The 15,770-nt window shown below is 41.5% G+C and overlaps 1 protein-coding gene across 4 annotated transcripts in view; it reads left to right on the top strand.

The window, feature by feature from the left end:
* The window catches only part of KDM4C (lysine demethylase 4C), a 409,962-nt gene that overhangs the window by 340,683 nt on the left and 53,509 nt on the right, over positions 1-15,770 (top strand). For all 4 annotated transcript variants that reach the window (XM_030877155.3, XM_030877156.3, XM_060300914.2 and 1 more), the window contains one exon: positions 7,693-7,863. In XM_030877155.3, the coding sequence (XP_030733015.1) occupies positions 7,693-7,863 (171 nt within the window). The remainder of the gene's footprint in view (positions 1-7,692; positions 7,864-15,770) is intronic.

The raw sequence follows: 15,770 nt of genomic DNA on the forward strand, positions 1-15,770 counted from the left end.
TTCATCTTTGTTTGTTTGTTCTTTAATTCTTCTAGGTCTCTGTTAAACATTTCTTGCATCTTCTCAATCTTTGCCTCCATTCTTTTTCCGAGGTCCTGGATCATCTTCACTATCATTATTCTGAATTTTTTTTCTGGAAGGTTGCCTATCTCCACTTCATTTAGTTGTTTTTCTGGGGTTTTATCTTGTTCCTTCATCTGGTACATAACCCTGTGCCTTTTCATCTTGTCTATCTTTCTGTGAATGTGGTTTTTGTTCCACAGGCTGCTGGATTCCCATTGTAACTTTGAAATTAAGATATTAATAGTTGTTTGACCTGCCACTAGGTATTAATATTTAGTACATTATTAAAGAAGTATAGCTATTATACCACAAATTTGGTTTTTTCAATATAATTTTTTGGGGGGCGGAGGATAATCTTGTTTTATGGATTTAAAAACATTATTCTGAGTAGGGATCCACAGGCTCACAAGTTAACCAAGGGGGTCTATGGCAGCAAACATTCCGTTCTCAATGGTCTTCTGGGCACATGTGCATATGGGCTTCCTGGCTCCCTTAGTCTTGGTTCAGATGGTCAGAAGGCTGTGGTGATAATAATTAGAGAAATACAGTTGACTCTTGAACACCATGGCTTTGAACTGCACAGGTCCACTTATGCGTGGATTTTTTTCAAAAAATATAGTACCTGTATTTTCATTTTTTAGATCTTTAAATTAACTAAGTGTGGAGAAAATTTGTGTTTGATTAGAGTTCACAGTATGTGGCATCAAAAGAGTCCTGATTGCATTCAAACTGTTTCAGCTTCCTGCCCTTGGTTAAGTCATGTACTAGTTCTTTTGTTTTTGAGGCAGAGATAGTGCTATGCAGATATTTTCACTGTGAAGGGGATCAAGGTGCCCCTAACCCCTGTGTTCAAGGGTCAACTGTGTATAATGGAAGGTACACAGAAGTACATAAAGAATCAAATAGACAAAATTTCATTACCTAGCATTGTATATAGCTAACAGTTTAGTATATTATTTTCTTAGTACATTTAACCCTTGAACAACATGGATTTAAACTGTGTGGGTCCACCTATATGTGGATTTTTTTCCCATAAATATATACTGAATTCTATACAATCCTTGATTGATTGAATCCATGGATATGGAGTGCCGACTGTAAAGTTATATGTGGGTTTTTAACTGTGCAAGGCCGGGGAGTGGTTGACGCCCCTAACTCTTGCATTTTTCAAGGGTCACCGTATTCTTTTTTCTAAGTTGTGTATGTGACAAACCACCCCAAAACTTAGTGGCTTAAAACAATGACAACTCTTTAGCTGCTGATTCTGTAGGTCAGAAGTTAAGGCTGGGCTCAGTTGGGTGCTTCTTCTGTTTCAGGCTGGTTGCCTCATCTGTCTGTGGTGAGCTGCAGAACAGCTTGCCTTCTTTTGGCTGGGTTCTCTTATATGTGTAGGGCCTCAGCTTTGGTCAATATGGTCTCTAACCTGCCAGCAGGATAACTTGAATTTGTTCACATGACAGAATCTGGGGTCCCTAGGGAGACAGCGGAAGTGTGCAAGAGGCTTTGCATTTGCAAAGCAGGCTAAGCCACAAGCCTAGCTCAGATTTGAGGGTTGGGGAAATAGACTCCAGCTCTAGAGGGGAGGAGCTGCAAACTCACATTTTCACGAATGTGGAAAGAGGAAGGTGTGAAGGTATGTGAGCATTTTTGCAATTTACTGCAGTGTGTATGCGTGTCATGTGTGTACACATAGGAGAACTGAGAGCATATGCAATTATACATTCTGCACTTTTCATCTTCAGATAGGCTCCAAATCCAAGTTGCTAATTCAACTCTGTGATTGTACTGGGGAGATTAAATGAAGTGCCTCAAAACGTATGTAGAACAGAGGAGGTTCTAACTCAGTAAGTCAGTTAGAAAAGAAAGAAATGTAACTTGTCTGGGAACTGCTTGAATTCCATTAGTCTCACTTCCTGGTTAGTTTTATTTCTCCTCTGATTTCTTTCCACGTGTGTTCTCCTGGTTGATGATACCAAGGCACTTGTGGTGGGAGAGCATCTGCTTCTGGGCCCCACTTCAGCCTCTCACCAGCTCTGAGATCTTGGAAAAGTCACTTGACCTTGTACCTCAGTGACTTCATCTGTTTAATGAAAATAACAACTGCTTCACAGAGTTATTGGGAGAGTCTAATTAACTCACGTGTATGGACATGTGTTGGTAACATATCTGTGTTATGTGTACCAGTGACTCTTTGATGCTTTTGCGAAATGTCTGTAACATTTTCTTAGTTAACATTTTTTTTTTCCACATCCCCAGAATTTTGAACTGGTTCTAGCTTTTCTTTAAGTCGTGTTTTTTCTTAAACCACTGTTGATTTCTGCTTAGTGCCTGTTAAAGAAAATGTGACTTTCACCAGCCTTAGCCTGTGCACTAATCTTAGAAAACTGTAGCCACTTCTATAATCTGATGGAGCCCCTTGCATAATGTCCATCTTCTCTGATCAGAAATGACATTCTTGACATCAGTAGGTTCTTAGGCTTTTCTGACAGGAAATATTATTGAGGATGTATAATCGGTTATGGGATATGCTTGTCAATAAACTTTTCCTGCAAAAATAAATCAGAAATCATATTAAAGTAACATTATGAAAAAAATCTGTTTTCTTTAGTACTCCCCATGAAATGGTCATGCTTGAGGCTTATGAAAATTTTTATTTAGATGAAGGCTGTATATTTAATTTGTGTGCTGGCCATCTTTCCAATCACAGTTTGCATACATTTCGTGTCCTAGCAGGAGGAAAATGGTTGTGGTCTAGAATCGACCTTTTCTCTGTCAAGTCTTTGTCACTTTTCTTTTCCCTTGACTGGCTGCTTCTACTTTCCAGACCTTGTGAATCTCACTATAAACCTCTTTATTTCCTCCCCTTACCTTCATACATGTCTACCCACCCTAAGAAAGAGGAACTTCTTCCTAAAACTCCCCTTTGTTTCTTTTTGCCCTTTTCTGGACAGTGAATAATTAGAATCAATCTTCTCCCATTTAAAAAATGTGTCTCTACCCCTCATCACAGTTCATTTATTTAGTTTTTTCCTGTTCATTCATTTTTCCATTCATTTATTCATTCATTGTTCATCTGACAGCAACAGTGTTGTACGCAGTGTACTCGGTGCCGCAAATAAAACGACAAAGAGGTCCTGGCACTGACCTGTGGATTTTGCCCTGTTATAGGAGGGATAGTCAGTGAAAGTGACATTTGACCAGAGCCTTAAGAGAGTTGTAAACAAAGGCTTTGAGAGCCTTGGGGGTCGAGGGAGGAGACCACATTATTTATGCCTTCCTTCCTAAGAACCATGGCTATGTGCCCCTGTTTGACAAGAATTAGAGTCAGAAGGGGATGAGATAAAGAGCAGGACAGTGATTATTTAGAGCTGGATTGAGCCTTGTCACGTGAAACCAGGGTGCTGCACAGTTGTATATGCTAGTTACTGGGGTACGGTAGGGAAGAGTGGTGTATTAACCTGGGGCTAGGTTCTCACGTATGTTCTTCAGTTCTTAAAACGAAGCCAGTTAACAGTTGCCGAGAACCAACTGCCTATGAGTCTACGCATTTTATGTACTTCCTCTTATAGGAAACCTTTAGTGTAAGTATTATTGTCCCTTCTACAGATGAGCAAACTGAGGCTGCTAAAGGTTATATAACATCCCCAAGATCACACAGCTAGGAGGAAGCTGAGCTTATAATTCAAATCCAAAACATTGTTTCCTTAGCAGGTGCATTCCAATTTTAATAAAATATGCACAATGAAACTATTATCATACTAAAATACAGTACATGCAATTCTGACTATGAGTGTTTTTAAGGTGGTTTGACAAAGAGGGACAGCCTTTGCAAAAATATGCTGCCAACATGAAGCCTTTTTTGGCCCTAGTCCAGGTCACTAAGGACCACTGTGTTTAGCCAAACAAGTTGCAACCTTCGCCTCCTAGGGTCAGTTGTAACTGATACAATCTTTTATTTTTTTTATTTTTTAATTTTTGGTTGCATTGGATCTTCGTTGTTGCGTGCAGGCTTTCTTTAGTTGTGGTGAGTGGGGGCTACTCTTCATTGTGGTGTGCAGGCTTCTCATTGCAGTGGTTGTCTTGTTGTGGAGCATGGGCTCTAGGTGCACGGGTTTCAGTAGTTGTGGCACATGGGCTCAGTAGTTGTGGCTGGTGGGCTCTAGAGCACAGGCTCAGTAGTTGTGACGCACGGGCTTAGTCGCTCTGCGGCATGTGGGATATTCCCGGACCAGGGCTCGAACCCGTGTCCCCTGCATTGGCAGGCAGACTCTCAGCCACTGCGCCACCAGGGGAGCCCTGATACAATCTTAAGCAGTAGTCATGGGCCCAATTTTGGAGTTACAGAACGCTGCAGACTGTGCCCTCCCTCGAATTTATTATTACATCTCAGTTGTTCTCTTACTTTGAAAGGTTAGATATATTTAAAGGGGTTGGGCAGAGGAATGAAGTGGGAAACTAGGGAATTACTTTGGCATATGTGGCCTAGCTGTTAAAGATTTCTACTTCAAGCAAAGTACGTTTAAATCACTACAGGCTTCTTGCTCTTGTCCTTTGTCAAAATGTTTACACAGCTAACTACACCTAAAGGCACAGAAAAATTTCCCAACCAACCTAGCAATCAGTAGGGAATGATTTCTAGAAGGAAAATATCCTTTTGTTTTGTTAGGCATGTGAGAAACTAGATGGCAGAGCTCACTCTACAAGGAGAGGACTCTTAGGAACACGTTTGGGAGATAGTTGGCCCTCTACCCAAGTCATGAGCATCTTTGTCAGTAGGCCCTCATCTCCCACATGGAGATGCCCCTTCTCCCCTAAAAGCCACACAGACCTGGATAATTTTTCTTCTATGCTTAGTCCTCTCAGTGGCTTCCTTAGGCTCACAGGGTAATATATAGACTCCTTAGGATGGCATAAGAGCTGCTCTACTCCCCTCTACCCCATAGCCTGACCTCTGGGCCCCAGGCCATTTCTCAAGTCTTCTCCTTCCTCCCCGCTTCCCTCCCACACAACAGCAGATCTCTTGCTGTTCCCAGAACAGAATGGGCTGTTTCCTGCTTCTGGACTTTTGCTCGTGCCCCGTACTTGGTGCTTCGTTGCTCTCCTCCCCTAATTCTGCCTGTGAGTATGAAGACATGCTGTAGATGGCATGCTACAGTGTCACCAGTCTTGAATCATGCCACCTGTAAGATAACTTCATGGCACGTACCTTTGTGGGCCTGTTCCAGGGAACAGGAATCAAGTCTTAGTGGTTTTTGTTTGAGTCCCCAGCACCAGGGGAGGTGCTTGGTGCCCACTGGCTGGCAACGCATGACTGTTGAAGGAATTAGTGAATCATTAACTCTCTGGGCATTTCTTCTTTGGTTTCCAGAAGGAAAAGATTAAGCATAGCACTTTATATGTTTCCTACAAGGTGTTTTAGCCTTTTTTGAAATTCAGGGAAAAAATAAGTAAAACCTCTAATTAAACCAAGATTCTGAATTGATGACACTTTATTTCCCAGTAACGTTATAAATACTGCTGTCAGAAAACACTGGGGTTTAGTGAATCTTGGCTTTCTGTAGGTTAGGGGTGACATGTCAGACTAATGTTGGTGTCTTGGGGATCATGAGACGGTGCCTTCTAGGGCCCATTTAGCAAAGGTCCTGGACCTTCCCAAGTGCTTGATTCAGGGCCCCCCTAGTGGGTCAGAGCTTGTGGCATCAAAAGAATAAGGGTGATGAATGATACTTGGAGCTGGGGAGTAAAAGGGACTGAATGTTTGAGAGCAGACTTCCTTGTAAGATGTTGGCTACCCTCTCTGCCTGGCAGGAATGGGGTTTGTATGAGCTCCTGACAGGGGAGCAACAGCCTTACTCTGAAAAATAAAGCAAGCAAGAAAACAAACAGAAATCCCCAAATACAGCAAGCTAACATTTCTGGAGTACTTACTCTGAGCCCAGCACTCTGCCAAGCACTTCCTGAAGCGTTCATCCTGAAGCCTTCTGCTTCCATAGCATGACACATGTACTCTGAGACCTAGTCCATGGTTTTCCATGGTTATACATATGTTTATGTATACCTGTAGTGTGATAGTGTGTGTGTGTGTACGTATACATATCCACACACACACATATATCTACATGCATATATTTCTTTGGCCTGTCTTCTGAAAGGGTCGAGAAACAATGGTGCTTTTGTAGGAATAAGCACACCTAAGCACCTGGATCTTATTCTCTAATATCACTGCCCTCTAAAATGAACCACACTCCTCAGGGAAATGTTAATTCCAGGGCTGAGGCAAGATGATCTTGACACATCTTGTTAGGCCAGAAAGTAAGGAACTGATAAGAAATAAAAAGACATCTTAAGGGGCACAGGAAAACAGATTGAAGAGGCTTCTATTGGCCAAATCTGGGATAATCTGAGCACCAAAATTATTAATTATAGTATGAATTCTAAACAGTTGGGTAGGCGGAATTAATAATTCCATACTGATGACGGATGGATGGATGGATGGGGGGAAGGTAGGAGATTTTTGCTTAATAACTGCCAGGTGCCAACTAGTAAATGTGGAGGGAGTGCTGGAGCAGGAAAAATCAGCATATCATCACCATCATAGTAAAATTGGATCAAGCAAGACTCATCAGTCGTTGCTAAATCTAAGCAGAAATGTGGAGGAACAGGATATTTACATGGTGTTAAAGTCCCTCCCACAGATTGCTTATTAGTTGGAAGGGAAAAATAGTCATTACAGAATGAAGAAATTGGACTACGCTTTGACCAGGATCAAAATTAAAATCACCATTGAAAGGTGGACAAACATGTGCCTCCAGATGTGATATCCTGAGAAGAATACAACATTGTCTCTGTGGTAGTGGTATTCTGGCCAGGAATGTATAACCTGAATCTAATCATGAGGAAACATCAGACATATGTTCTACTGAAAAAGCAGGGGGAGGGAGAGCTGTATCCTTCAAAAGTATCACGATCATAAAAGACAAAGAAAGGCTGTGGAAATGTTCCAGATTAAAGGAGGTCGAAGAGACTTGGCAACTAAATGCAGTATGTGACTCAAGACTGCATCCTGTACATAAAGGATGGGGGCCATAAAGATCGTGATTGGCTCACTTGACAAAATTGGACTATGCATGGTCGATTAAAGTATGGCATCCATGTTAAATTTACTAAAGTTAGGAACTGTACTGTGGTTATATAAAGGAAAATCCCTGTTTTTAGAAAATACACACTGATGTATTTAGGTGTTAAAGCCCATGATTATATGTAGCTTATTCTCAAATGGTTTGTGGCATGCACACACACACAATTTTATTTATGTATATATATATATATACACTTAAATATACACATATGTAAAATAGAGAGTAGGCAAAAAAAGGGAAATGGTAAAATGTTAACAATAGCAATAAATAACAATAGATGAACCTGAGTAAAGGGTCAAAGAGTATATGTATGTTTTTGTATTATTCATATTCTTGCAACTTCTGTTTGAAATTACTCCCCAATAAAAGGTTTAACAATTAAAAGTGTATATCATGACCACACCAATGATGTTTTCTAAATAAATATTTCTTTTATTTTCTGTTTTTTCTCCTGTTTCTTTTCTCTCCTCTTTCTCTGCCCCTTCCTTAGAAGTCCAAGGCTGGCGAGAAGGGCATCGCTGTGGGGCAGACGGTCATCACGAAGCATCGCAACACCCGGTACTACAGCTGCAGGGTGATCGCTGTGACGGCACAGACCTTCTATGAGGTCGTGTTTGATGACGGCTCCTTCAGCAGAGACACGTTCCCTGAGGATATCGTGGTGAGTAAGGGCCTGGGTGCCTGCTCCCCAGTTTACTTTTTGTATAACTAAACCAGCTGAACCTCTTGGGACTCTTTACTTCGGCTCTTGAAGTAACTCATTTCATTTAATATTTGATTTCAGGTGTTCTGTTTTCCCACCACAGAGAGTATTGTTTTCTAGGAGGTTCCTTAGCCGTCATTATTCTAAATAGTAGATGAACTTAGAATCATCTTCCCAAATTCTTTTAACTAAGTGAAAAATGTGTGTGGTCAGAAACATAAAATGTGAATTCACCTGTTCTTTTCTGTTACAAAGTATTTGTATATTTGAATCCCTTTATTCTTTTTCTTTCTGCTTAGCTGGAGAATATGGCTTTTATTAATCTGACCTGACAGTGACATCTGTGATCAGACAGAAACATCTGTGGATGTTTCATATGGGAGTAACAAAAATCACGCAAGAAAAAGGCCCTGACTTTTCCCGAGTTTCTTAACTGTGGTCTAGAGTGGGAAACATGCGTGCCAGTCTGTCTGTTTGTGTGTCTCAGGGACTTGCCTTTGAGCAGGATGTTTCACAAGAAAAGCACTTTCAGCAGAAGGTTTTTTGAAACTGAGATCAAATCAGATAACTGAGACCAGGGTTAGTCTTCTGGTCATCTTGTTATCCCTTCTTCTTTTAAGGGGAATGTCCATCTGGGGAGCCAGGCCTCACTAATGTAACTTCTGCCTTGTCCTGGGTCTGTTGATGATATGCCCTTGTTTGTATTTGGAAAGATGTTATTCTTTAAAAGTAGTAATTATGCACTATGTGCAACTGATAATTAAATGTAACCTTATGAGGTTGCTTATAAATATTTCTAGAATTTTGGTCTCCTGGGGCCGAAGAAACATTGATTCAGTTAGCTTTGTTAGGCTTACTTCTCTGTGCCTTTAAGAAGGACAAGTACGTAAACACAAGTTACCTTATTTGAAAGATTTTAAAGCAGATGAGTTTCAACAAATTAAAAATCCCAGGACTTGATCATACACCAAAAGGGTGAGTTACGTTTCTTTGCAGAATTCCACCTGGAGCTTTGCTTTACTGCACTGCCATTGCTCTTCATAAGCAGCAGCCCTTAGGTGCCATGCTCCCCTTGTTAGACTAGGCCACCCCTTCAGGCACGCAGTATCTGCTATGTGCCAAGCATCACACTGGGTGCGGGCAGAGATAATGAGAAAGAAGGTGTGATTCCTGCTCAGTCTGGGGGGAGGCAGGCTGGTAAATAGGTGCTTTCTAGACAGTGCGCTAAATGCTATAAATGAGCCAGAAGCGACTTCCCACCTGTTGGGGTCAGGAGACCTGAGTCAGAGAGTCCACAAGGTCAGTAGGGCTGACACTGCTGGACATACACCACGTGCCAGGACTGCTTCAGGAGCTTGACACGCATGAATCACTTCATCCTCACAACCGTACACGCTTACAAGCCGAGTTTTCTACATCTGGCTACTGCAGAAACTGAGGCACAAAGCAGTAAATAACTTTCTCAAGGTGACCCACAGCTAGTTAAGTGTCAGAAAGCGTATTCAGTCCCAGAGTTGGGCTCCAGAGCCTCTGTTCTTAACCCCTGGGAAGAAGGGGCATTTAGAGTGGGAGATAAAGAGGTATGTGAGGGCAAGAAAGGCAAAGAAACACACAGGCTCTCGTCAGCCCTGCCCAGCCTACACACTTATTTCAGAATCAGTCAGCCTTCTTTTGTGCAGGCTGTCAATACTGAGCCAGCCAAAGAGAGAAACCTTTGTTGGGGAGCATACTGGGGATGGGACACAGACTTCTGAGCACTGATCCCAACACCTGAGCAAATAGTTAGGTCTTTATCCACGAGAGTATCTAACGAATCCTAAATTACCTTCCACTTCACGAGCCTCCACACGCCCAGCTGGTCTTAAGCTTTCTTGGACTGTCTTCAGCTTGTACGTTGGAAAAGAGTGGCTGTGATCCTAGGAGTTTTTTGAATCCACAAGCCTTCCCTCTGATAACTTCGGTTCCCACTCTGTGAACCCACACAAGTTTGGTTTAAAGTATTTGTGGGTGTTGTGAGAACAAGGCTCTAAAATTTATAAGATTGTTCAGAAGCACCTTGGCATTTAAATCAACAAGAATGGAAAAGCAAAAATTCTCTACAGCTTGATTAGCTATTACTTAGCATATGTGATAAGGATTTGCGGTTTAGCAGTGGGGCGTGTGTGTGTGCGTGTGTGTGCATGTACGTGTGTGTGGCCACAGCTCTAGCCTGGGAGGGAGGCGGTGCTCATGGTGGCGTGAGTTCATGTAGATTGGAGAGGGGCGTCTGTATGAATTTGCGTGAATGATAATATTTTTCAGGGAAAAGAATCATAGTTGTCTTGGAGCAGGTCTTCTCTCTTTCATCCAGCCTGTCCTCCCTCGATATTCCCCAGCGCCCTTTCCTGTCTGGTACATTTTTGGTTATTTGTTCCAGGCCTCTTCCACCAACCAAGTAGGAATATTTGTCATGTTGTATTTTCAAATTTCACATACTTTCTAATAATGTCACCGTTTGTTGGCTGCTGTGGCCTCTTCCTCTTTGTTCTCTTGGTGCTGAATGAGACATCCCCAGCTTTCCTCCTTTGGTGGCTCCATAGGGAAGGTTTTATTTTTCCTTATAATATTATATTAGGGTTCTCCAGAGCAATAGAGTCAGTACGAGTAGTGTGTCTGTGTGTGTGTGTTTACTATATTACAAGTACATATGTATAATATGTATGATTTATTATAAGGAGTTGGCTCAGGTGATTTTGGAAGCTGAGAAGTCCCAAGATCGTAGTCAGCAGACTGAAGATAGGAGAGCAGACAGTGTAATTCTAGTTCAAGGGCCAGCAGGCTCAAGACCCAGGAAGAGCTTCAAGTCGAGTCAGGAAAAAACTGAGTCCCAACTCAAAACCAGTCAGGCAAGAAGAATTCCCCTTTATTTGGGAAAGGGTCAGCCTTTTTGTTCTCTTCAGGCCTTCACTTGGTTGCATGGGCCCTAGAAGGATCATCTGCTTTCTCTATCAATTCACATACTAAAGTCATCCAATAACACCCTCACAGACTCACCTCGAATAATGTTTGACCAAATACCTAATATCTGGGCACCTGTGGCCCTGTCAAGTTGACGCATAAAATTAACCATCACATATGTATTGTCCTGGGGCGTTTTAGGAGACTGCTTACCTTGTGGTGTCAGAAGCTCTGACTCCTAGGCAGAATGTAATTTCCCTTTCTGTAAAGCAGCCACGCTGTCTTGGTCGGTTTGCAGCACTCTGTAGATCCGCTCCATTAGCTATGTGCTCTGTCCTGCTCATCATCCAGGTTCCCAAAAGGCGAAGTCATGGATTTTACAAAGCGAGCTTTTAAAATTTAAAGGATTGTCAGGGATGGATGGGGGTCTGTGTTTCCCACCGAAATTAATGAAAGCTACATGATTAAATGCCCTCATAGTATGTCAACTAGACTTCAGTTGGATATGGGGAATTTGATGTTATATTTCAAAACATAACGTATGTGTATAATTAAGTATGTTATAAATATGTTCACATATAAATCATATATATATATTTAAAAAAATGCTTTGCTGAAACCCTTTGGAGAGATAGGGGTTTTGGGAAGCATGAGCCACCCATTCTCCTTGCATGACCCTGCAATAAACCTATCTCTGCTCCCCTCCCCTCCCAAAAAAAAAAGAATCATACTCATTCTCATACGTGATATAATGTAACTACATTTATATCACCGTTTTTCAGCCCATGTGGGTTAATTCTTATGATTGTCCCGCTTCCACTTTTGCTATCCATCAACATCAGAACTGTCTTCTGGGAGATGGGAACCCTGCTTGGTTCCCTAATGGGGAGTTTCATCAGGACAGAAGAAAAATGTGACCATGTCTGCCTCTGTCTCAGCATCTTGCAGATTGTGGCAGAATAATTATTTGTGTGGAAACATTAAATGTATTCCATATTCCTCAGAGAAATCTTGTTTTCGTTAGATAATATACCTGTGCCGTCTGAAACGGGGGGTAGAAAATGATTTTTTCTTCTGTTTGTCTGAAAACTCTCTAATCCACACAATGTGCTTAATCAGGCGTGAGTGCTTCTGGGAAGGCCCTTTCATCAAAGGCAACATGACGTCAGCGTGACTGGCTAGGGGAGAACTAGCTTCTCTAAGCTGCGGGTACTTGCTAACTAGAACTGCCGTAAGGGTGCAACACAACTTCAGTTTTTTTAACTATGAAAATAAAATCTAGAACATCAAGTTTAATTATCCCAAAGTGCTTATTTACATATAAATATAGTCCTTTATGAAGCCTGATGCTTTAGTAAAGAAATGCATTCCCTTATTTATAGAAATCACTGATTATGATCACGTTATGCTCCCAACAGAAGAGAAACCTTTAATGCAGGCTGGCCTATCCATGTTTGAAAATAAATTTGCTGGGCATTAAAATGCCCTTGTTAGGGTTATGTGACTAGAGGGAGTGTCTGGAGTTGTAGAGAGAAACATTCTTTGGACTACCAGAAAATTTCTTTCCAGACCTAGGTACTTTATTTCTGTGATAGCCAGAAAAATGTCCCAAATCTTTTCTCTCAACAGTACACCTGCAGGATATGTGTATCGGCCCAGTTAAACACAGCATGCAATCTGTAGCTGTCAAGGGAAGTAACAAAAGATGTATTGCTACACGCCTCCATCTGTCAGTCTATGAAACTGCGACACACTTCCTGATGAATTTTTTTGTAGTCTCCTACTATTTTGATGGGGATGAAAGTTGCCCACAGGAGAGAATTCAAGGGGCATGGCGATTCCAGGGCCCCCTATTACCCTTTGCTAAAACCTGGGATCCTCTGGCATGCCTATGATGACCCTAGAATGATGGCTGCTCCCTTCCTCTGCACTTGGAGCTCATTTCAAGGGAGGAAGATGGTGCAGTGTGATCCGGATAGTTTCAGGACAAGCACTTAACATTCACCACTGGGCTTGAGAAGAGAAACAGGACCATTTAGAAATTCGACAGCAAGAGTCCATCACTGAAATTTCCATGAAGACTTGCTACATTTTTCAGCGTCCGTTGAAATGTGAAAAAAGCACGAGAACTGTACACTTCAGGATTCTAGGGATGGACTGTCATGGCCTTTAGTTTTTGTGGGCTGTACAGTGCAAACTGAAATTCTTAAAGCTAATTTTTTCCTCAGTTATAGGCAGGTTGCTCAAACCTGTTTGAAGCCCATTTTTCCCCCACTAAAAAGGGAATAATAATTTATACCTTCTGAGGTTATTGAAAGGACTAAATGAGCTAATTTACCATGTAGCTAACATGGTAGGCACAAAATCAAAATTTTTAGGTAATTAACTTCAGTCTGTAGAACTTTTTTTTCCCTTTTTCCTCCCCCATCTAGTTTATGCTGCCCTTTTCTGGTCTTGATGAAATCTGGTTAGAAGATGTGTCCTTAGAACTTTATTCCTACTTGTTAGGTTAAATGGGTATCTGTACAGGTGAGATTTCACTGAGTCAGATTATTGTTTCCACTTGCTGTAAAGCAGTCCTGGCATCTTTAGACTTTGTAGTAACCCATTTCTCTGCATTTGTGCATGTATTTTTCTGCATGTTTATACAGTGTTATTTCATTGGCTTTTCATGACAAACCCGGCTCCAGAATAAGTTCGTGCTCATTTCATAGATATGATAATTGCTGAGTCACAAAAACCCTATGATTTGTGCGAGTTCCCCAAATTAGAGGTGACAGAGCCAGGTGCAGAATGTAGGTTGGCCCCCTGCATTCCATTGCTTGTTGCCTCTGTGCTTTGGGGCACCTTTCCAGGAAGTCTGCTCTCTGTGACTTTAGTGTCGCTGTGGTAGAAGACCTTGTACCTAACTGCTCAGGGTTCAGCACCTCCACAAGGCCCCACTTGGCAAGTGTAGGCGTAGGGGTGACTCTGAATGTGCAGGATACAAAAGAAAATATCTGAGGGGGTTTGAGAAACTAAGAAAAAAGTTTTCCAAGAAACTCTATCTTATGTTATAGGATCCTGGGAAGTGTTTTTGGATTCCTGTTGGCACCTAGATTGTGAGGTACCCTGGATTTTTAAGTCAGATGGAAGTCATGCCCCATCCCAGACCATCTGTGTTATGTGTGCTACAGACTGATGCTCCCCCCACCCACCCCCAGTCTTGATTCTTCTAGAATCAATGGAATTTGCCAGAGAAGGCTCCAGGAACTTTTACTGGTTTAGGATTCTGTAGGTATGGCCCACATGGCATTTAACCGCTCAAGAGGGGCACCCTTGCTTCTCTTTCTTGGCTGTAGAGCTGAGAGTCTGTGAGGTGAAGGGCTTTGCCAAATTCCTGTGGATTTTTACATCCTTGGGAAGCCTTTTTTTTTTTTTTTTTTTTTTTAGATCACAATAACATTTTTTATTTTTTTAACATCTTTATTGGAGTATAATTGCTTTACAATGGTGTGTTAGTTTCAGCTTCACAACAAAATGAATCAGTTATATATATACATATATTCCCATATCTCTTCCCTCTTGCGTCTCCCTCCCTCCCACCCTCCCTATCCCACCCCTCCAGGCGGTCACAAAGCACCGAGCTGATCTCCCTGTGCTATGCGGCTGCTTCCCACTAGCTATCTACCTTACGTTTGGTAGTGTATATATGTCCACGCCTCTTTATCGCTTTGTCACCGTTTACCCTTTCCCCTCCCCATAGCCTCAAGTCCATTCTCTAGTAAGTCTGTGTCTTTATTCCTGTTTCACCCCTAGGTTTTTCATGACATTTTTTTTTCTTAAATTCCATATATATGTGTTAGCATACGGTATTTGTCTCTCTCTTTCTGACTTAATTCACTCTGTATGACAGACTCTAGGTCTATCCACCTCATTACAAATAGCTCAATTTCGTCTCTTTTTATGGCTGAGTAATATTCCATTGTATATATGTGCCACATCTTCTTTATCCATTCATCCGATGATGGACACTTAGGTCGTTTCCATCTCTGGGCTATTGTAAATAGAGCTGCAATGAACATTTTGGTACATGACTCTTTTTGAATTATGGTTTTCTCAGGGTATATGCCCAGTAGTGGGATTGCTGGGTCATATGGTAGTTCTATTTGTAGCTTTTTAAGGAACCTCCATACTGTTCTCCACAGTGGCTGTATCAATTTACATTCCCACCAACAGTGCAAGAGGGTTCCCTTTTCTCCACACCCTCTCCAGCATTTATTGTTTCTAGATTTTTTGATGATGGCCATTCTGACTGGTGTGAGATGATATCTCATTGTAGTTTTGATTTGCATTTCTCTAATGATTAGTGATGTTGAGCATTCTTTCATGTGTTTGTTGGCACTCTGTATATCTTCTTTGGAGAAATGTCTATTTAGATCTTCTGCCCATTTTTGGATTGGGTTGTTTGTTTTTTTGTTATTAAGCTGCATGAGCTGCTTATAAATTTTGGAGATTAATCCTTTGTCAGTTGCTTCATTTGCAAATATTTTCTCCCATTCTGAGGGTTGTCTTTTGGTTTTCCTAATGGTTTCCTTTGCTGTGCAAAAGCTTGTAAGTTTCATTAGGTCCCATTTGTTTACTTTTGTTTTTATTTTCATTTCTCTAGGAGGTGGGTCAAAAAGGACCTTGCTGTGATTTATGTCATAGAGTGTTCTGCCTATGTTTTACTCTAAGAGTTTGATAGTTTCTGGCCTTACATTTAGGTCTTTAATCCATGTTGAGCTTATTTTTGTGTATGGTGTTAGGGAGTGATCTAATCTCATACTTTTACATGTAGCTGTCCAGTTTTCCCAGCACCACTTATTGAAGAGGCTGTCCTTTCCACTGTACATTTCTGCCTCCTTTGTCAAAGATAAGGTGACCATATGTGCGTGGGTTTATCTCTA

This window comes from Globicephala melas, chromosome 6, assembly GCF_963455315.2.
Source record: "Globicephala melas chromosome 6, mGloMel1.2, whole genome shotgun sequence".
NCBI lineage: Eukaryota > Metazoa > Chordata > Mammalia > Artiodactyla > Delphinidae > Globicephala > Globicephala melas.